The sequence below is a fragment of the Macrobrachium nipponense genome, chromosome 14 (assembly GCF_015104395.2).
Source record: "Macrobrachium nipponense isolate FS-2020 chromosome 14, ASM1510439v2, whole genome shotgun sequence".
NCBI classification, from domain to species: domain Eukaryota; kingdom Metazoa; phylum Arthropoda; class Malacostraca; order Decapoda; family Palaemonidae; genus Macrobrachium; species Macrobrachium nipponense.
Window position 1 is genome coordinate 83,467,503 of NC_087207.1, and position 24,280 is coordinate 83,491,782.

At 36.5% G+C, this 24,280-nt stretch overlaps 1 protein-coding gene across 2 annotated transcripts in view; it reads right to left on the reverse strand.

Moving 5' to 3' along the window:
* The window catches only part of LOC135226614 (retinol dehydrogenase 11-like), a 27,095-nt gene extending 4,043 nt beyond the window's left edge, over positions 1 to 23,052 (reverse strand). The window contains exons 1-5 of one of the 2 annotated variants that reach the window (XM_064266327.1): positions 21,633 to 21,725; positions 19,905 to 19,951; positions 15,758 to 15,954; positions 13,336 to 13,428; positions 6,602 to 6,713 (exon numbers count right to left, since the gene is read on the reverse strand). In XM_064266327.1, the coding sequence (XP_064122397.1) occupies positions 6,602 to 6,713; positions 13,336 to 13,428; positions 15,758 to 15,929 (377 nt within the window). In that variant the 5' untranslated portion in view covers positions 15,930 to 15,954; positions 19,905 to 19,951; positions 21,633 to 21,725. Of the gene's footprint in view, positions 1 to 6,601; positions 6,714 to 13,335; positions 13,429 to 15,757; positions 15,955 to 19,904; positions 19,952 to 21,632; positions 21,726 to 22,881 lie in introns of those variants that run through there. The other variant, XM_064266326.1, reaches the window with a different exon arrangement.
* Between the last annotated feature and the right edge of the window lie 1,228 nt (positions 23,053 to 24,280).

Consider the following 24,280-nt stretch of genomic DNA (forward strand, 5'->3'; position numbering starts at 1 on the left):
TCAATGTTCTTAATCTGGAATTCGTTAAAAGGAAGGGTTCTACTTTTAGATGAGAAATGAAATTGATATATTCATACAAATTACGTTTTATTCTTCGTTAGGGGTTCTTACAAATGTCTTTCCACCTTCTGAGTTACTGGGCTCTTGGACTGATAAAACTTAATTGGCACTTGTTGCAATTACGAATCTATAGGCACGAGGGAAATTTACTGAGTATTGATTGTCACTTTCACTGTCTTTGATTGCTTCGCACACCACACTTTTGCACCTGTTCTTCTTCTGGGGATTCTTCTGTCCTTCTCTGTTTCACAGCATGCCACTGCAGTTCTCCCCTCAGGCTCCCCGGTTGTTCTCTCTCTTGGCTTCTCTGTTCCCCTTTTTTCTCTCTCCCTTTTCTCTGCCTGCTCTCTCTCTGTCTCGCCTTTTTGTTCAGTTGAAATCTCCTTAGCCCCGCCTTTGGATTTTTGGATTTTGACTGGGTGTGGCATTTTCTGAAAGACTTCTTGTGCCTTAGTGGCTGCAAACATTATACAAGACCGCCTTCCTGTCAGGTCTTCTACAGTAATTCGTAGGCTTTGAATTTGTATACGCCTCCTTCTTCATGTCCTGGCTTCTTAGGGGCGTATGCCTTGGTAACCTCATAGGTCATTCGTTGATACCCCTTTTGGGCTGTCTTATGACCAACACTCATGGCTTTTGATTCGTCGATACTAGAGGCCTATATTTGGGAGGGTGGAGCACTTAAGAGTTCGGCACTCCCCTCCTTTGAACAACGGGTCATAGAATTCCTTTTTAACGTATGCCAGATGGCTCTCTCTGACCTGTTCACGAAGGGAACGGCGATTAGTCATAGGCGCTAATGAGAGTAGTTTCCAATTTCTCGAATATGCCTGGGCGATATCCCTCGTCGACTATAATCTCTTGTTGGTCACTAATCGCTGGTACGGACAGAGGCTTTTTGGGGGAGATGAAAACCAGATGTCTAATGGCTAAAAGCCTAATGTTTGGAGTAACAAAATCCCTTCGCTAAGAAAAATCATTATCGTATTCCCTTTCCCTTTCTTCCTTATTATCCGTTTCGTGCCCTTTTCTTAAGTATTATTAAGTTATTGTCTTTTGGAATAACGACACTGTGCCACACTATTACAGTCTCGGCCCGCTACCTCGCTGACTCCGACAGCGTTATCTAAGCTGAAGCAAATATTATACCTACAAGAGGACTCCTAACTTATGCTTCTTGGAAATCATATTGAAACTTTAACTCAAAAACATCAAAAGTGAATGTAAACATGAGCAAATCCTTGATTAAGTAATGTTAAGGGCAACAATCAAAATTGAATGTAAACATGAATAAATTCTTGAGCAAGTAACATTCAGAGAAACATAAAAACTGAATATGAATATGAACAAGTACTTGATTAAGTAATATTAAAAGAATCATCAAACTGAATTCAAATATGAGTAAATCACATTAAGAAACGTGAAACTGAATGCAAACATAACTAAATCACCAAAAAAAACAAGAAAACTGAAAGTTAAACATACATAAGCCCTTAAGTCACAAAAGTTATATAAATGCATGGTAGAAGCAAAAAATAATGGTAACTATCCAAGTTTACAGTACATGATTGGTTCAGTCCTCAGTCCTATTCTATCTAGGTGGATATCGTCTTTCTTTATGGAAAAATAAATTTCGTTTTTCATTGACGACACTTGATGGCTTCTTGTTTGCTGCGAACTGCTGCTTGGAGACAAGTCCTGGGAGAAAATATCCTTGTGTATTTGTATGCAATAACAAGTGTGTCCTTGACTTCCTACTGAGATTGTGTATTGTGTTTATGCAAAATTTCATTGGACATTCTTACTGTAATTTCTGAGTAACCTTGTACATTAAACAATATAACTTCACTGCTTGATACTAAAACAAAATTGGCAACTCGGTTAAAGGAACCGGTTAGTGGTTAATACTTGTAGGTTTCTTCTACTGTGACAACAATTAGTAAGTTTTCACCAATCAATATCTTGTTAGTAAGTTTTCAACAACTACTATCTTGTTAATGAGTCTTCATCAATTAACTTCTTGTTAGTGAGTCTTCATCGATTAATATCTTATTAGTAAGTTATCATCAATCAACATCTAATGGATTTGAACAAAGTAAGTGTATTAATTACCCCTTTAAAATCTTAGTCATTTCTGAAATGAATTCCCTTATCTTAAAATCTCTTAATGTCTATCTTAACCCGTCTTATTTATTCTTTTACTTCGAAGAATGTTCTTATGGAACGGTTAAACTTAATATACGTCTTGAAATTCTTATACTGCGCTTTGAACCGTTTCTTACATACCCAAATATTTCCCTTCAAGTCAAAATTAATTTGAAGTTAGTGCACATAACTCAAAATTTTGCTACAAACCGACTAATTAAAGTAAGAATTGTAACAATAAAAGATTATTTCCTAAGTCGACCGATGAAGGTAAACTTAGCAATACGAAATCAAATAAATACATGGAATAATTGGATGAATTAATGGGTTTGTTCTTCTGTTTCACTGAAAAGTGACTCTTCTATTTCTTAGGTTATATCTAGTTCCTTCTTCTGGAATGTCTTCTGACGTTATATTCTTAGGACTTCCTGTATCAAAGAATGTAACAATAGGTTCTCTAGACCGACATGTGCGGGAAATAATGGTCTATAATTATATTCATTCCCTACATCAACTTTGCTAACCTGTGTAGCTGGGCTTAGCCTTGACATTCCGGACGTTCTCTCTGTTATAGAGGAAGATTCATTGTACCAGTAAGCAGAAAATTTCCCATTGCGTCGTCTGACCTTGGCTGAACTGATTGATACCCTATGCTTGCTGTTTGATTAGCATATCTATTTGGGACGGAATCTCCATTTCCTCTAGGTGGGGGAGATTGACTTTGGTTTCTACCTCTGCCTCTCGACTGAGATCTACCTCTAGGAGCTGAAACAAATTTATTTCTGCATTCTCGAGCACTATGTCCTGTTTTCTTATGGAAAGGACAGAAGGCTATCCCTCGGCAGTCACTGGCATAATGTCCTTTCTTCTGACAGTTATAACACGTGACTGTCGAAAATCCTCCTTGAGAAGATTTACCTGGCATCTTATTCTGATTTCTAGATGGTGTCCTAGATCTATTTGGACCTCTTTCTTTTTGTCCTAAAGCGACTAAAGGTCTGTATATAGGATTCCCTTCAGGTCTTCTACCTAGGATTTTTGTTTCCTCCTCTTCAATCTCTGCTACATCATCGGATGTCTCCCACTTACGAGTCATCCTTGCAATAACTTCCGTAGGCAGGCTTCCAATCATTATTGCTAGTCTAAATATTTTTTTAACATGACTCATTAGCATTTTTTGCTTGCCTCCTTCTATTACCTCTATCCAAACCTGTGGATTCCATGAAGTTACCCCATTCATTCATATTGTTATACAACTGAGAGCTAAACTCTTGATAACGTCTTTCGTCTAACTTAAATTGACGCACTATCCTTGCCAAGCTAGTAACTGGATCTCTTTCACCAACTGTGGAATAAACCTTCCTAAAATACCGTTTCAGTTCTTCCCAATTCTTAAGATCTCGGTAAGTCTCGGAGTGGACGTAGCGTTCTAAGTCTCCTCCGGCTTCCAAATCAAGATAACTCTTGGCTTCAATAAGCTTTTCTCTATCTGTCCCCGTTATGCTATCTAGGCGTGTCTCCACCTGCTCTATCCAGTTCTCTAAGTTACAAGCTAACTGACCGTTCTTTCTTCCGCAAAATTTAGCTATGTGATTAATCACATGTCCCTTATGTGTTCCCATTACTGCTGCGCTCGAATTCGCGGACTGTGTACCTTCCGGCATGGTTAATTTCCTTGTTTGACTTCTCGTGAGCACAGGCGTTCTTACGTTCTGATGAGTCGGTCTCCCTTTGACCATCGACTCGTTAATGGAAATTTTCTTAAGTACTGAGTATCATTAAAAGTATCAAAGTTATGACAGTAATATCCCAAAAGAAAATGATAATAACAATAAATTGTTTTTACTAAAGTATTCGATCACCATAAAAAATAAAAGAATTTTCCCCAGAAATATTCTCAAAGTCTTACGTTACCGGTAAGCGATTCTTAAACAACAACAAAACCCTCTTAACAGTACTGGTAAAACGATACTGAACTGACCGTAAAGTGTACGCTAACGAGAGACCTCCCGTGAATTACCCTTGTTATCCTAAACAAACAAAATAAAAACAAGTAAACATTCATTCGACGTAACGAATAAAAGTAAAAGCAAATACTAAAACAAAAAAAACAAAACAAAGTACAAGAAATCGCAAAACAACCAAAATCACAAAAAATAACATAAAATGACACAATCAAAATTAGAAATTAAAATTTAAAGTTATTGGTTAGTAAATACAAATGTTCGGGAAAAGGTCTTAGTAGCTGATTAGTTATAATTAGTAAACTAAAGAAATATCGTAGTTTCGTTGCCAAAAAAAGGTTCAGAGTGAAAATCTTTTAATCTTGAAATACCAGAAATTGTCTAACTGAAATGTTAATCGCGTAATTTACTTTCAATAAAGTTTGATGTTATGTAAGTGTGAGGATATTATTTTGGACTTAACTTCTTTCGTCGTCTTCGACTCCCGGGTTTACGTCTGACAGCTTGCGTTCGCCTACCAGCGCGTTGAATGATGCGTTGTTACGTCTGCGGGAAGGGGACTTCTCTCTCTCTCTCTCGATTGCGTTGACTGATGCGTTTTCGGAATTGTTTTCTTTCCTCTTGATATATTCTTTATGCGTTCGACATCTTGTTCTTCTAGTGGAACGACTGTTCTTGTTCTTCAGAGTGGAGTTTTACTTTCGCAAAGTGTGGGTGGCTTTTTTTGGAGCGCTTTTATTGTTACAACTCGGTAACTGTCCTTGTATTTGGGGAAGCACTGGTAACTGTCTTTGGGGAGAACTTTCTTTTTCGAGTGGCGTGAATGGATTGAAATCTCTTATGCCGACACTAAACTTTTGATTCCGTTTCGCAGCCGCTGTCTTTAACTGTCATTCGTGTCTTCGTATCACGTCGCTAATCACCATTTCTTTGCTGTGTCTTTTGTCTCTTCCTATCCTATCGACATCAATTAATCTTGTCACTATATCAATCTTTATCTCATCGTATCCCATCGCTCTGCCACCAATAAATCTGTGACGGTACTTACTTTCTTTGCACAGATCTAAGGTAACGTGTGCCGTGGAGGCTGTACTTTGGGGAATTAGGCTTATATAAATTCTTCTTGTCTTGCTCAATGTTCTTAATCTGGAATTCGTTAAAAGGAAGGGTTCTACTTTTAGATGAGAAATGAAATTGATATATTCATACAAATTACGTTTTATTCTTCGTTAGGGGTTCTTACAAATGTCTTTCCACCTTCTGAGTTACTGGGCTCTTGGACTGATAAAACTTAATTGGCACTTGTTGCAATTACGAATCTATAGGCACGAGGGAAATTTACTGAGTATTGATTGTCACTTTCACTGTCTTTGATTGCTTCGCACACCACACTTTTGCACCTGTTCTTCTTCTGGGGATTCTTCTGTCCTTCTCTGTTTCACGGCCATGCCACTGCAGTTCTCCCCTCAGGCTCCCCGGTTGTTCTCTCTCTTGGCTTCTCTGTTCCCCTTTTTTCTCTCTCCCTTTTCTGCCTGCTCTCTCTCTGTCTCGCCTTTTTGTTCAGTTGAAATCTCCTTAGCCCCGCCTTTGGATTTTTGGATTTTGACTGGGTGTGGCATTTTCTGAAAGACTTCTTGTGCCTTAGTGGCTGCAAACATTATACAAGACCGCCTTCCTGTCAGGTCTTCTACAGTAATTCGTAGGCTTTGAATTTGTATACGCCTCCTTCTTCATGTCCTGGCTTCTTAGGGGCGTATCCCTTTAGTAACCTCATAGGTCATTCGTTGATACCCCTTTTGGGCTGTCTTATGACCAACACTCATGGCTTTTGATTCGTCGATACTAGAGGCCTATATTTGGGAGGGTGGAGCACTTAAGAGTTCGGCACTCCCCTCCTTTGAACAACGGGTCATAGAATTCCTTTTTAACGTATGCCAGATGGCTCTCTCTGACCTGTTCACGAAGGGAACGGCGATTAGTCATAGGCGCTAATGAGAGTAGTTTCCAATTTCTCGAATATGCCTGGGCGATATCCCTCGTCGACTATAATCTCTTGTTGGTCACTAATCGCTGGTACGGACAGAGGCTTTTTGGGGGAGATGAAAACCAGATGTCTAATGGCTAAAAGCCTAATGTTTGGAGTAACAAAATCCCTTCGCTAAGAAAAATCATTATCGTATTCCCTTTCCCTTTCTTCCTTATTATCCGTTTCGTGCCCTTTTCTTAAGTATTATTAAGTTATTGTCTTTTGGAATAACGACACTGTGCCACACTATTACATATATATATATATATATATATATATATATATACACACACATATATATATATATATATATATATATATATATATATATATATATATATATATATATATATATTAGAGTATAAGATTAATTGATGTTTTGGAAGAACTTTCAGAGAGTTCTGACCTTTTTTCCTCAACCAAAATCTCGTTAGCAAATTTTCGAACGGAGGCCAGTGACGAAGTGTCCAGTTGCTTTACATAGATTTGTTTATTCCCCGTCGTGTTTCGTATGTCCTCTGTAGAGTGAAAGAGAGAGAGAGGGAATGAGTAAATTAGCAGATTTCTACATAATTGTGAGAAAGAAAGGTTCACACTTTTTTAGGAAATTGACTTCATTTGCTTTCATATCGATAATTATATAATCTGGGATCTCTAAGCATTTTTGGACAGAGAGAGAATTATCTTTATGATAAACATAAACATAATTTGGCATTTCAGCCAAATTAAATTGAATGCTACAGTGATGAGTTAAAGAGCATTGTTATTATCAATAGTTCGTGATAAAAAAAATTATTGGATTCATTAATCTTATCTGGTAATGTACTCTAGTAGATGGTGCTTTATATACCTATGTCATGATATGCATACACACATAATAGAGTTTTGATATGAGAGAAACGATGATACACATGAATGTTTTCTTTTTCAAAAAATGTAATACAGAGTTAATACAGTGCTAAGATCAATCAAACATGGTTGTGTTTGTGTTTCCAAGGGCCAAGAACACGATAACTTGTCGTGTTGGTGAGCGATTGCAATGCATTTGAAGTTACCCATTGTCAATGATTATCAGAGATTAATGACAAAGTTATCTCAGTGATATGATAACAAGAAAGTCTGCTAACTCTTGACTGTGCCCTATTGCACCAAATGAATGCTTGGACAGATGATAAGGACACCATCATCCACACTTTAGTCAAGAACGCCCCAACTAAACGTTTTGACAAGGAGAAACACTAGTAAGTTGCAGATATGCAAAAACCAAACCAGCAGATGAAGGTAACATCACTGAATTATCCTGTAATGGGGGCATAGGGTCCCACACAAACCCAAACACCATCTTACCTGTCCTGCCAATCTATGTTAAATGTATTTTTATTACCAAGTGCATTACAATGTCAGCATTTAAGCCATATGTACCATAGCTTCAGTCGTGTCTTGTATATCGATTTATATGCATCTTTCCATCCTTCAACAAACACAAGTGATTGTATTGTGACATCTGTTTTGTTGACTTCGTGTCAGGTACTATATTTCCATTTGCAAGAGTTATTGACCTCTCTGTTTGTTGTCTGAATAAATCAGTAAGTTTGTAGATGAAGATACTTACTCAGGTCTTTGCAACATTGGTGACCAGCCCAGCCAGACCCAACGATGCCAGTTTCTCCAGTGACACTATCACTGCACTTACATATGTCTGCCCCAATCATGCCCAACAACCCCGAAACTTAGTTCTTCAGGGCAGAGACAATCATTTGATCAAAGAAAATTACCTCCTCAACATGCCATACAACGTTTTCAAATTACTGAAGGACCAGCTGATGCCATCCTTCCCGCCCTTAGAACCAAGAAATTCCTGAACAAGGTAGGGACAGCCATAGGAGATGAGCAGCCATCACATGTCTACAAGTAGTTGTGGTGGCTCCTAACACTATCCACCACAGATGGCCTACCTGAGTCAACCTCAGACTTTGTGAGAGAGGTCCTCCTCACAAAACTGCCCCACCGAACAGTGGTGACCATGCCCAATACCTCGTCTATGCCCATCGAAGAATTCCTAAAATTGGTCAACGCAGTTCACATGGCCCATAAGACAGTGAACCCCACCCAGCCACTAACAGCAGCAGCAGCAGCATGATGGTCTCAGCAGTCAACTGACAGAATTCAACAGCAACCCAGAGGGACTGGCCACCCCTATCCACAAATGGAACTTCCCCAAGCAATTCAAGGAGGGGAAGACCAGACAGAAGATACACAAACCACCAGAGGGAGTGTGCTGCTGCCATCAGAAAAGGGCCGCCTGTTTTAAAAAATAACATGCATCCGCAACCCAGCCACCTAAACATGAGTGGTGAGCAGACTGGTTGCTTTGTTAAAGAAGCTGTGCTTGCTCAGTGCTGTCTATCTTCCAGATACGAATGCAAGGTCTCATGTGTTTCTTCATCAGGGATGAAAGGTCAAACACAGAATTCCTCATCAACATTGGGGGAAGCAAATCATTTATGCCTGCCAGCCTGCATGAACAGCTCAACCCCTGCCTCACCCACTAACCTCTATATATCTGCTGTCAGTGGAGCACCACTCAAGATGTACGGGAAGTAGGATATGAAGGTGTCATTCAACAGGAAAGACTATAGTTGGACCTTCATCACAGCAGACGTGATGATAACACTTTTAGAAGACTTCCTAAAATCACATAACTTGCTGATGGATGTAGCATTAAAACAAGTGATCCCTAAAACAGCTCCTGTATCATCTCATGAACAGATGCACAAACAACCCACACCACACCACCACCACAACGGCAGAGAGGACAAACAGGCCCCATCGCAGTAACTACCCCATCACCAGAAATATGCCGACTTCTTCAAGAATACAAAGAAGTTTTTCAAAGACACCTGCAGCACGACTTAACCAAACCAGCGAAACATAACTTCCAGCACCAAATAGAAACAGAGGGCCTGCAATCCACTCACGCTTCATATGGTTAGTCCCAGAGAAACTTGCCTAATGTAGAATACAGGAATATGCCAAAAAGCCACCAGTCCATGGGCATCCTCCCTTCACATGTTATCAAAACCCGGCAAAGCATGGTGCCTGTGTGGAGACTACAGTGACTAAACATCAGAACAAAGCCAGGCAGATACCCATTGCTGAACAAAGCAGACATAACCAACTAGATGAGTGGAACAAAGATCTTCACCGAAATAGACCTGCTGAAGGGATACTTCCAACTCCTAGTAGTAAAGGAAGCTATAGAAAAGACCACACATTCAACTACTGCTGCTTGGACCTCTGCAACCACATTATATTTCATCTACCACATAGGTCCCTCACTTTGGCGACGGATGTGAGTAACATGGCGATGGTCACAGTACTTGAACAGGACACAGATGATGGTTGTCATCTGCTGGTGTTCTTCAGCAAGAAGTTAATGTCAATGGAAGAAAAGTACTCAACTTCGACAGGGAGCTCATCGCAATCCACAAAGCCATCCCACACTTCTGGCACATGCTTGAGGAATGACAGTACATTGTATAAACAGACCATCAACACTTGGTGCCTGCCTTCACAAAAACAGCAGACACATGGTCATCATGAAATGGCGTCACCTAACCGCAATAGCTGAACACTCCTGCACCATCAGGTATTTGAAGGGTTCAGCAAACACCGTGCAGGCGCATGTTCGTAAAATTACATCAACATAATCCAGCTCAGGATAGCCTATCCAGAAATAGCAGAGGCACAAAGTGATGACGTGGACCTACATTGACTACAGTGCGATAACCCCACACTTAATTGGAGGACCTGTCAGTCAACAATGGAGAGGTGACCATTACCAGCAAAACAAGTACTGAACACCCTCACACCTACCTACCAGCAGACCTCAGAAGAAAAGATTTCATACTCGCCCACAACCTGTCCAACTGAGCAGGCCAGTCAACCACCTGAATTTTAGCAGAGAGGTACATCTGGTGAGGAATGAAAAAGAACCTAAAAATTGGACAAGAGAATGCATTCTGTGTTGCCATAAAAAATCACCAGGCATGTAGAAAGCAGAATAGAATTTCACAAAATACATAGCCAACTCGCCAAAATCCATGCCGACATAGTGTAACCTCTGTTTCATCTGAGGGGTACATATACCTGTTCACCATCATCGACAGAAATACCAAGTGGCCTGAAATAATACAGCTACAGATGGCAGAGAGTTGTGCGAAAGCCCTAATCCGATGGGTCAGCAGACATGGAGTCCCACAGATCATCATGAGTGACAGGGGGGCCAACTTCACATCATCATCAAAAAGCTACACCGGTCATGTCATTGGAAGCATCACTCACTGACAGAAGTCCAGGCAAGAGTTGGAGAAAGAAGTTACCTAGGGTCTTACTGGGCTAAAAATGTCACAAAATGTGACATTCAACACACCTCCATCAGATGATTGAGTAACGATTATATTTTCTACCTTTCATATTTATTTATTTATTCATTGCCTTTACTTGTCTCTCTCTGCAGGCTGATTTCCTTTGGAGCCTTTTGGGTTGATAATCTGTTCACTGTCCAAAAGGGCTTTCAGCTGAAGATTTAAAGAAAGAAGGAGAGACTTCAGATATTTATGTCTTCTAGCCTTTTCCATATATATTCCAGAAGTATTGGAAAATATTTAAGAGAAAATGACTTTCCTCTCTGTTTTTGGTGATTTTGAAAAATGAACTGCATGAGCGAGATCTCATGAACTGAAATGAGTATATAAATAACTTCTAAAGACAACTGGAATTATTAAGCATACTGTCATTTTGTTGCCAGTCAATGATAGGTGAATAATGTACTAGGTTATTTTTAAACTGTTAATTAGTTAAGAATGGTAACTGCTAATTTTTTTCCTCTCCGGTGTTTGGCTTGTTGTATGTTTTTACTAATCCTCTTTTCAAATTCCATATTTGGAGATTTCACTGGGTGTTGTCTTCTCCCCTTCTTGCTGACCAGAGGGGACATGGAAATCTTCGGTGGTTATATGAGCCAGTTGTTTCCTGGACCTTCTCTTGGGCGCTGTTTGGATTGACCGTTGGTACTGATTTTTGGCCTCTGCAGATGTACATGGACTGGAGATTATTCACACCCTACATACCTTTGGATCTCCCAGTCTGCAGCTTCAGGATTCATCTTTCTATGCCAAGGGGACCTCTCTGCCCCAAGGTAAAATATTTATACTTATTGAGCTCACGGCAAATGTTCCTCTACCCGTCGGCTTCAGTGAACCCCTTGATACTTGCCAGCCACATTTTACTATTTTTGGATTTAGTGCTGTGATTGGATTAGCATCTGATAATAACCCTGATTTGTCCTCCAGACGTGGAGTTGTACTTTCCCTTGCAAGAGGAGAATTAATTTCAAAACATACGGAGAAGTTACTAGGAATATTAGTGTGTATTGGTTAGGATATTCTTTCTTTTTGCCTTTCTTCTCCTTTCTGGACCCCTTCAATTTTGTGTTTGAATGTATTGGTTTCTTTTATTAGTTGCGTATTTAGGATTTGTTTAGTGATTATTTAAGCGTGAGTAATATTCATATATTTTTGTATTACAGAGGTTCAGGTGTAAGTTCTGTCTAACGAGTTAATTATTAAATTTAAGTGTTTTTTTCTGAAGTGTTTACTTTCACACCTGAATTGATTTTGCACACTGTGGTTTAAGGTTTTGGTACGATTTCACACCTTGTGAATTTCGTATCCTTTTAAGTAAATGCAGGTGTAACCTATAATTTCATAAGTGTATTGTGTGGTGGTTAACACGCCATCACAATACTTTAACAGTTACACCTGAAACTGTTGAAGAAAATACAGCCATTAGTCAGTGACTGCACAACCCTCACAAAAGACGCAATGCATACTTACCCTCAAACAATTCATTTGTATTTTGGTAATCTATTTAGATTTTTATCTATTTATTTATTAGCCTATCAATTTATCTTCTTCTTTCTCTAATAACTGATCTCTTCTTTCTGTTATTCCTATTTCCTTCTGTTACTTCCTTTAAAAGTACAGCGTACACTTTGAAATCTTGAATTTCAGATTTATAAATAGAGTTTAGCTTCTGGGCAACAACAACAATAATAATAATAACAACTTCTTTCGAAAATCATGGCTGATTCAGCTGCATTAATTTTATACAGGACTTTTTCAAGTCTCCTTGTTGTTGATTTTTCAGTATTGCTTGGACTGGCAAGCAATGTGCCAATAAAGGACGTGTCAGAAGTGGTGGATTCAAGGGACAATTATTATTCTGCATGAAAAATACTCTCTCTCTCTCTCTCTCTCTCTCATTTTTTCTGGCTATTTCTTGCTCTTCCTTCTTATTTTCTCACAACGTTTCGACTCAGGCTCTGCTGTTCATCTTCAAGCGAAGGTTGGAGTTGGATTGATGCTGTTAGGAGTTCTGCAGTGTTTTATACCAGAGGTGCCAGCGGAGTGCAACGGGATGTTGAGTTTTGATTGGCTTAATGCTCAGGACTGTCTGTTATTGTCTGCTTACTCGCTACCTCAAAACCGTTGCTGGAATTGATGGTTCCTCTGGTGTAGCCTTGAGACAATCATCAAAGCTGCACCAGAGGAACCATCAATTCCAGCAACTATTTTGAGGCAGTGGGTAAGCAACCAATAACGGACAGTCCTGAGCACGCAGCCAATAAAAAAAGTCAACATCCTCTAGCACCCCGCTGACACCACTGGTATAAAATACTGCAAAACTTCTAACAGCATTAGTCCAACTCCAACCTTCGCTTGGAAGATAACTTGCAGAGCCTGAGTCGAAACGTTGTGAAACAAGAGGAAAGAGCAAGAAATAGCCAGAACGAATGTGTGTGTGTGTGAGAGAGAGAGAGAGAGAGAGAGAGAGATAAGGTTGATGTATTTATCATGCAGAATAATAATTGTCCCTTGAATCCACAGCTTTTGACATGTCCTCCAGCGCCACATTGCTTTCCAGTCCTAGCAATACTGAATAATCAACAATCAGGAGACTTGTGAAAGCCCTATATAGAATTAATGTAGCTGAATCAGCCATTATTTTCAACAGAAGTAGCTTATAGGTCTACTTCCCAAAAAGTAATAATAAAAATAATAAGTGAATTTTTCTCACCTGCAACTTTCGTGGCCTTTGGAATATTTCTGCAGGCCAATATCAATCTTGCCCCTTTTCTTGCCAAATCTCTCGCTGTCTCTTTTCCAATGCCTGCGAAATAAAAACGACTCGATATATCAGTTCCTTGGAAGAATATATATATATATATATATATATATATATATATATATATATATATATATATATATATATATATATATATATATATATATATATATATATATATAATATATATATATATATATATATATATATATATATATCCTATGGCTGGCCCGAAGGATTAGATATTTTTACGTGGCTAGGAACCAATTGGTCACCTAGCAACGGGACCTACAGCTTATTGTGGGATCCGAACCACACTATATCGAGAAATGAATTTCTATCACCAGAAATAAATTCTTCTGATCCGGCGTTGGCCGAGCAGGGAATCGAACCTCGGACCACCGGATTGGCAGCCGAGCCCGAAAACCACTCGTCCAGCGAGGAACTGAAAACGATAGTAATTAAATATAGGGCGTGCAATGAACTTTGTCACGAACCAATCAGAATGTGTAATAGATAAGTCAGAAGTGTTGTGAAAAAGCTTCAAGATATCAGCGAATACTTTGGCTGGTTGAACTGTATATGCCTACATAGTAAAACATTGTCAGGCCTCAGAGGCAAGACCTTGTCTAACAAATGGAAAGAGAAAACATTATCTGGTAACGTAACTTACCTTGAGGTTTCATCACGAACTGGCATCTCTGTAGCTAAATCAAGTCATTAGATCTAAGCTAAAACCAAAGTCTGGGATACAAAAATAGTCTTTATTTCCCCCAGAAAAACTAGTATGAAAAAAAAAAAGAAATGAATTGGAAATCCCATCTCTCCTAAATTATTCACAGCTTGCCTAGAAGAAGTTTTTAGGAATTTAGATTTGGAAAATGTTGGAATTAACATAAATGGAGAATACCTTAACAACTTCAGATTTGCGGATACCATAGTTCTACTCAGTGTATCAGGAGAGGAATTACAAAAGAATAGAAGATTTGAATAGAGAAAGCAGAAATGAAGGACTGAAAATGAATATGAGTAAAACCAAGATAGTGTGCAATGAAAATGCAGAGTGACCACAATTAAGAGTTATGGACAAACCTCTAGAGATTGTTAATGAATATACATATTTACGACAGACAGTAAGTGTCTCTCCAGGCCATGAGAACAAAATTAAAAAAAGGATAAGCATGGGATGGAGAGCTTTTGGTAAAATGCCACTCGCTCTCTTCATCTCTCTCTCTCTCCTCTCTCCTATATCTATTATATTATAATGTATATATATTATAATATATATATATATATATATATATATATATATCATCTATATATATTATATATATATATTATATAGATCTAGGAACATCTGATTAAATACTATTCTTTTTAGAGAGTATTCAATCAGATGGTTCTACATATATAGTATGTGGAAAAAGAAGGATCAGACACAATCTAAAAGTGTTAGGGGGAAGGAGGAGAGGAAGACATTGAAAGAGATCATGACTAGAGTGAAAGTAGTATTAGAAAGAATGGAATTAAGATTACAGAATGATAAAGTAAGGCCTGATATTCACGATCAGATTTACCTGTCAGTTCATTGAATCTGGCATTAAAACTTACGTGTATATGACATTTTATGGGCGGAGTCAGTCCACTCACCAGAACAGATGATCGCATTGTGGCCGGGTAAGCAACAATCTTATGACAGTTCGAAGATTGCTGCTGGATTTCGCTTGGTAATGATCTCAGCTGTTAAGAGCAGAATAGGAATAAACTATATGTAGGCTTAATTAATTTCATTGTTAAACCCTGCAGCGCTATTTGCAGGCCTTTATCAGTCAAAATCATATAATAAAAAAACAAGAAAAAATATTTACCAGTGATGAAGCCAATTTAGTATAGGCCTAGGCCAGTGGCCTGCCTTTTTATAAAAGGCGTTACTAGTACAGTGGGTCACAGTCCATTTCATAAATAAATAAACCAACAATCCCCTCGGTCCTAATTTGAACTCATTCATTCATTATGTATGATAATAGATATCTTCCTTTACTATACAATATTTAGACTAAACTCAGCGAATTGTCACAGCAGCTAGCCTATATAGTTCTACCATCGGAGCCATATAGCGTAACCACGGCAAAAGCAAGGTAAGAACTGAAAACAATGATCTCAGGTTAACAGTCCGACTGACAGCTCGAATCTTTTCCCGTGGACAATCATCCGTCGAACTGTTGCGAGTGAACTGACATGAAAACCTGATCGTGAATACCCGGCCTAAGTGTTAGATAGAAGTAAATGGTACCCCGTGTGTAAATGTGTCAACACGCTGCTGTTGACTATCATGTGATCCTTACGGAAAGTTTTATAGGGACGAAGTCATTACCTGCTGAAGCTCCTGTTATGATGACCGTCTTCCCCTCCATCCGGACGTGGTCCAAGTTAGCTACTGCAGCTTTTCGGCGATAATTGCTTGCGTGTATGTAAACTACGCCCAATAGGAAGGCCGGGGTCAAGATTGCTGCCCAGGTGGCGTATCCCATCGACGACATATCCATGACTGTTCTCGTTGTTTTGGCTATGCTGAAATGGCAGATGGAGTAATTCAAATTAAAAGTAAACATTTTTTACTTATCATTTATTTTATGAGTTTACCTCTTGACGCCTGATTTAAACAGAAATAACAAAATTATAAAATGATAAAAAAATAGCAAAACTGAATACCTTATCATTTAAAGAAAGAAAAGAATACAAAAGGTTTTATAGACCAGATTTATTTAATTAAGGATTCTCCTTCTTCTTCCAGTTATTATTTTTAGAAAGATAGCAACGATTTCTACTGCATAATCAGATATAGAGTGAGTAAACAAAATTAATCGTCAACGACTGAACCTAATCTAATCTAATCTAGTCAGACTGAACAGGATGTGATGAAGATGGGCTTTCTGTGAGGAAAAAAAACATTGTGGTTTCTGAATCTGAAAGCATAATTATGAATGCAAGTGCTAGTAGATAAATGAATACACACACACACACACACACACACACACACACATATATATATATATATATATATATATCTATATATATATATATATATATATATATATATATATATATATATATATATATATATATATATATATATATATATATATATATATTATATATATATATATATATATCATTCGAGCTACAAATGTCCTTTAATATCTAATTCGCTCTACCTCGGAATTGATATATTTTCATATATGGACCGAAGGTGAATTTTTAGTTGATAATAATTTCGTCCCCTCATGCGAGCGAACCACCGTCCAACGGACGAATTCAAGACCGACATTGACGTTACCGATTCGGCTAACAGTGTTGTTTATCCAGATGAAATATATTTATGGAAATATTTACAAAGATTAAAGCTTTCATCCATTATTGTGTGGACGTGATCAAGTCCACAGGAGGATGTACGAAAACTTTAATCTTTGTAAATATTTCCATAAATATATTTCATCTGGATAAGCAATGATATTACTGTGGACCCTTCTATTGATTTCTTAGAAGCACGATACAGTGTTTTTATATTGCATATATATATATATATATATATATATATATATATATATATATATATATATATATATATATATATATATATATATATATATATGTATGTATGTATGTGTTACATATATGTATAATATGCGTGCGTGTGTGTGTGTGTGTGTGTGTGTATTCACTTATTTATTTACTTGCACTTGCATTAATGATTATGCTTTCAGATTCTGAAAACTACAATATTTTTCCATCATCACTTCTAATGCTAGTAGTAGTGTATGTCCTATAATAATATCTGTCTTATTACTACTTTTATATCATACTCCACAGAATAGTCATCATACTTTCCTGTGAGTTTCTCTAACAATTGTTTTTCTTATCCTACTGATCTATCACCAAATATCTCAATGACCTTGATGACATCTGAAGAGCAAGTTCAGTTGTAGAAAGCCCATCTTCATCATATCCTGTTCAGTCAGATTCTTTTATCTGTTTTCGATACGCTTGTCACTACAAAGCCTTTAGATCTAACTTTTCAAAGAAATATGAATAAATCACGATACCCTTTCCCGCTATCGGGCATCGTGATTTATTTATATTTCTTTTAAAAGTTGGATCTCAAGGCTTTGTAGCGACAAGCGTATCCAAAAAAGATAAAAAAATTTGAGAATTTAAGAGGCATTTGTGCTATTACACACACACACACACACACACACACACACACACACACACACACACACACACACATATATATATATATATATATATATATATATATATATATATATATATATTAGAAATATTTAAATGTTAGATCTGAAAGCTATCAAGTGACAAGCGTATCCAAAAAAGAGCAAAGAATCTGATAATTTGAGAGGGCATTGTGGCTATCACAATTAAATATGTATCTGGTAAAATGACCAGTATTATTATTCATATATATATACATATATATATATATATATTATATCTTATATATATATAGTATATATATAATATTATATATATACAGAGTATTTTATTACTGTGCTCTATTTTTAGTCTGATTCCTAATGTATGAATTTTTCATTTTCTCAATTGGAAATAAATAAAGTAATATCTGAAAATGCTAAGTTTCTGCCGGCCACAGTGTTCATATTAAAGATTCAGCTGTCTAGAAGCGACGATCCCATTCAGTAATATATATATATATATATATATATATATATATATATATATATATATATATATATATATATATATATATCTCTATATATACATACATATATATATATATATATATATATATATATATATATATATATATATATTTATATATGTATGTATATATATATAGTAAATACATATATATGCATTAAGCTACAAATTTCCTTTATAATACAATTCGCTCTACCTCGGAATTAATATATTTCATATATGTTAACCAATGGGGAATATTTTAGTTGATAATGATTTCATCCTCTCGCGGATTTGAACCAGCGTACAGAGAAGAAATCAGGACTTCAGTGAGTTACTGACTCGGCCAACAAGTGAGGTATAGTTGATACCGATTCTTGCCTTATAAATCACTGTCTAATTCAGGTATTTGTAAGAATCGATATCCACCCACCTCTGCCATGTTAACAAAGTCGTACGTTTGCTGCACGTAGCTAGCTTATATTATAAATTTCCATCTCATCACCATAATTCATTATACATGCATTAAGCTACAAATGTCCTTTAATATCCAATTCTCTCTACCTGGGAATTAATATCTTTTCATAACCATAGGGGATTTTTTTCTATTTTATAATTGATAATAACTTCGTCCTCTCGTGGATTCGAACCAGAGCACAGAGGAGAAATCAGGATTTCAGTGAGTTACCATCTCGGCCAACGATTGAGGTAATAAGTTGGTACTGATCCCGACCCTACAAATCACTGCCGAACTTAGGTATTTGTAATTAGAATCGATATCCACCCACCCCTGCCATGTTATTATCAACTAAAAAATTGTCAGTCGGTTAACAAATATGAAAATGTATTAATTCCGAAGTAGAGCGAATTAGATATCAAAGGACATTTGTAGCTTAATGCATGTATATGAATCACTGTGATGTGATTAAGATTATATATATATATATATATATATATATAATATATATATATATATATATATATATATATATATAGGTATATATATATATATATGTATATATATATATATATATATTATATATATATATTTATATATATGTATATATATATATATATATATATATATATATATATATATATATATATATATATATATATATATATATATATATATATATATATATATATATATATATATATATATATATATATATATATATATATATATATATATATATATATATATATATATATATATATATATATATATATATATATATATATATATATATATACATACATATATATATATATATATATATATATATATATATATATATATATATATATATATATATATATATATATATATATATATATATATATATATAGTATATATCAACACTGAGTTATTACCATTAACAGTGGCTGAATCCAGGGCAAGATCAACACAACGGTATAGAATTGAATTGAACTGAATATAGAGTTTAGGTCAAAGGCCAAGTGATGGGACCTATGATGTTATTCGGCGCTGAAAATGAAATTGACAGTAAAAAAAGTTTGAAAGGTGTAAAGGAAAAATCTTATTAGGGAAAGGTGGAAATTAAGATGGATCAAAGAGAATATATAGAGGAACAACAAAAGAAACGAAAGGGGTTGCAGTTAGGGGACGAAGGAACGCTGCAGTGAACCTTAAGTAATGCCTACAGTGTACCGCATAAGATTCACTGATTACACTGACCCCCTACGGAGAATATATGGTTATATTCCGGCTCTTAATTGCTAAATGGTGGATGAATTTCCTTTGTAGTATAATTTCAACAATCTAACCGTTTCATGTATACCATCAATAGACCATAATCCACAAGTGTGATTTTACGGCAAAATAATGCAACATTCATAATGTTGAATTATGGGTGAATTATCTTCTGCAACCTCCATCAAAGCATTAGACGCGTGATACGCCTTTAAAGGAAGGATCTCTCTCTCTCTCTCTTATCACTTTGATAAACGACTCACACCCACTGTCCCCACGCTCCTACTCTCCCCAACACACAATCAGTCTACCACGTGCAAGTTATTATCTATTCTATTTATTTATATATATATATATATATATATATATATATATATATATATATATATTGTTTTATTGTTTTGCTACCAGTAAGTGGTCTGCTGATCAGGCATTTTCAAGGTCTCTCTCTCTCTCTCTCTCTCTCTCTCTCTCTCTCTCTCTCTCTCTCTCTCTCTCATCCAGTACGAAATTTACTCAGATTTTTACTCCTCTATAAACTCTATTTCTTCAGACACTCCCTGTTTTATGTAGATTTGCTTCCTTAGGCCTAAATCATTCAATCAGAAATAAAAAAATAAGTTAGGTCTCCATACTGAAATAAAAGAAAATGACTTGGGTCTCCATCTTGCAATAAAAAATAACTAAGGTCTACATCCTGCAATCAATAATGACACAGGTCTACATCTTGCACTAAAAATAACGGAGATCTACATCTTGCAATATAAAAAAAACTTAGGTGTACATCCTGCAATAACATAACTTTGGTCTACATTTTGCAATCAATAATATCTTATATCTACATCCTGCAAAAAAAAAAACCAGGTCTAAATCCTGCTATGAAAATATCTTAGGTCTAAAGCCTGCAATAAAACATAACTTAGGTATGCATACTGCTATAAAAAAATAATTTAGGTCTGCATCCTGAAATAAAAAATAACTTAGGTCTACAGCCTCCAATAAAAAAAAACTTATGTCTTTATTCTGCAATAAAAAATAACTTAGATATACATCTTGCAATCAGAAATAACATTGTTCTACATTTTCCAATAAAATTATCTTAAATCTACACTGTGTAATAAAAAACAACTTAGGTCTACATTCTGCAATAGGCCAATTACTTAGTTTGTGCACTAGAAATTAACTTGGGTCTATAGCTTGCAATAAAGCATAACTTAGGTCTACTTCCTACTATTAGAAATAATTAGGTCTGTATCGTGAAATCAATAATAACTCAAGTCAACACCGTGCAAACATATTTTTCATCGGTAGTCTCTTCTTCCACTGAAAAGTTCATCATAATATGCGCGTCAATGACACCATGTTTATCGTATCAACCCACAAATACTGCTCTTCTTCTACAAATTATTTAAGAGAGAGAGAGAGAGAGAGAGAGAGAGAGAGAGAGAGATAGCTGCTGCTTACATACACGTCGATTAATAAATCGAAGCTTTTTACCTTTGAAATGCGTTAGATTTTTTGCAGGCACACGATAATCCTATGCCCTGACTTAAGGAATCATAATAAGAGCATAAATGCCGCAGAAGTAATAACCAAATATACTAAAATTTCAGGTTACCACACTCGGAGAGATAAAGGCAATATCTCTCGCTCTCGTCATCTGTTGACAAAATTCTGAAGACTGCACCAAACCAATTATTGACAAAACAATACACTATAAAATGGAGTTTATGATGAGAAATTTACCGAAACATTACGCCCCTATCACTGAGCCTACAACCTATCTCATACTGTTGAGTAGAACAATTTTATTACTCAAGTCTTTTAACTGTACGACCTTTCGGGGGCCCGTATCGGCTCAAAAACAACACAGAAAGGTTTGGGAAGAAGTATCCCAGCAAACCAGCGCCACCAAATCAACGACAACGAATTTGTGTTGACACTCACTGACGGAGTCGGAGTCCAATACTGACGCTGACTGACTGTTGACACAGACCGGCAGTAAACAGTAGAGCCTTGTGGGCTGGGACGTGCTGTTGCCAGCAGCTAGGCAGATGCCTCAGAATTTTTTTTTTTTTTTTCTTTTCTTAAACATTCGGGCACTGTTAGTTCACTCCTAACGAAAGAGACGAATCTGCTCGCCCGTTGTAGTCATATTATTTCATCGCCGATTTCGTTGGCAACGTATATTCTGGACTAAGATATGCAAGTTTGACAATGGAGACTAAGAAAAAGGATTGGTGTTGTGTGAATACAGATGGCCTGAGATACAGTTGGTAAAGTGAATGCAGGGAACCTACAAGCCATTTCAGTGACCATGAGTCATCATTTTTCGCAAATATCTTTCATATTAATTATTTGATCGAAACAGTACTCTGACACAGTGTACGAGACACCTCCCACTAATTTTTGGTAATAAAGTATATAGTGATGTTAGTTTAGGTATTTACTCTTGACTTACATGGTGTTGACAAGCATTACCAACCTATATATTCGAATGTCTTTTATCCCCATCCTGTTCCCTGCATTTGAACATCCTGTATTCCTTCCCCGTCCCTCCCTCCCTCCCTCCCTCCCTCCCTCCCTCCCCCTTTGCCTCCTCATCCCTCCCTCCCTCCCCCTTTGCCTCCTCATCCCTCCCTCTCCACCCACTTTCCTCGGCTGGCCCTTTGTATGTTTTCCCTGCCCGCTCTTTTATTATTAAACTGAGCAATATTGTATGTTATAAATATGTTGGTTTTTGTGGATTCTGTGTTCAGTTAATTATTGTTATGGTATATTTTAAGTCATATAAATGGGAGTAGGCTAAAGAGTATATGACCATCACTCTATTCACCCAGTTTAATGTAGTACCTATTATCACGATCTCTTAAATCGTTTACCCCTTGTATCGACATGTTGACTACGAGCAGGTAAGCTAAGGTAACCAAAGTTGAATCACTCAGTTAAACCTATACACTACTATATAGAGGGTAAAGTTATTATGAAATCGGTCTCTCTCTCTCTCTTTCAAACATTCTACAAGCAAAACTTAAAATATGAGTGTGTTATGAAGATTCACTTACCTATTGAGATAAATCCTTGATTTATTGCCAGCTTTCTCCATTTTCTATATGGTCATGAGTCATATTGTAATACATAGCCACGATGACACGGCGGCCATGACAGCGATAAAAAATGTCTTTATCAATTATGCAGTGAGTACTTCTACTGCAAGTGCTGCAGCCAACAGGAAACCCCTTATTACGGTATTACCTGAATACCATGAATACTATTAACAGAAAACGGAAAAAATAACCATTATTATGGTCGTTACGTCAAACCTCACTATCCTTTTCATTGTCAACTCTTTAATTATTTGCTAGTATTGAAAAATATGGAAAATAGTATTTTATTGCACACTGTAAATTTCAGAGAAGTATTGGGAAGAGAGATGAGAAAAACAGTAATAAAGAAAGAGTGAGAGAGAGGGAGGGAGAGAGAGGGAAAGGGTGGGGATAGTGGACATTTGATTGTGTAGATTAGTCGTGCTGACTCATGAGACTTAGCCTTTAACCCAATAATGCCTGCAATCACTTACTGAACTATCTATGGATTATTTTTTCAGAAATACTTAACTTTGGTCTAAATAAGAAAGTTCTGTGAAATATCATGTGTAAATATAAATTTGTGAGGCAGTGGAGTTATCATGTTATTTGAGCAAATTTTTATGAATTCATGTACAATAGTAAAAAAAAAGCAGTAAATTTTATCTTAAAGCCTAAGAGGTATTACTTTATGGTCAAACATTCAGAAAATAGAGTAACATTCATTAATATTAGCTGTCATTTTCTATCGGGGCTCAGAAGTTGCAATAACTTTCCCACTTCTTCAGCTTTCATTCGAGACTATATACGAACAAGAACATTTAAACCAGTGGCTACAAATTAAGTTCACTCATAGGCTTGAGATTTTATACATACATATATATATATATGAACATAGAGACAATTTGAGATTAACAGCAATAAACAATTAATCGGAAATAAAACAAACGGTAGCCTTCACACCCATTAACAACACCCTCAGTCGTCATAAGGATGAATCCTACTTTGATGGTTATGGTTTAACAACCCTTCATCCTTGAAGTAGAACACCAAGTACTTTAAACAACTCCATACTGAAGGACATCAATATAGATCTGCAGGACCATCTCCTCCTCAACATGCAGTGGCTAACAGATAACCACCACCTGTTGCTGTCAAGATGTTATTCTGATGCTGGGTTAACCTTAACTAGCTCTGAAAAAGAGCAGGCTGTAAAACGTCGCCTCACACCAGTAAAACCAAAGTACAGGAAGGCAGGTATAGCAAACAAGCCACACAAGACTTACAAAATTAAATAGAAATATTGCAATATTTTACAATAATACACACACACATGCATATATATATATATATATATATATATATATATATATATATA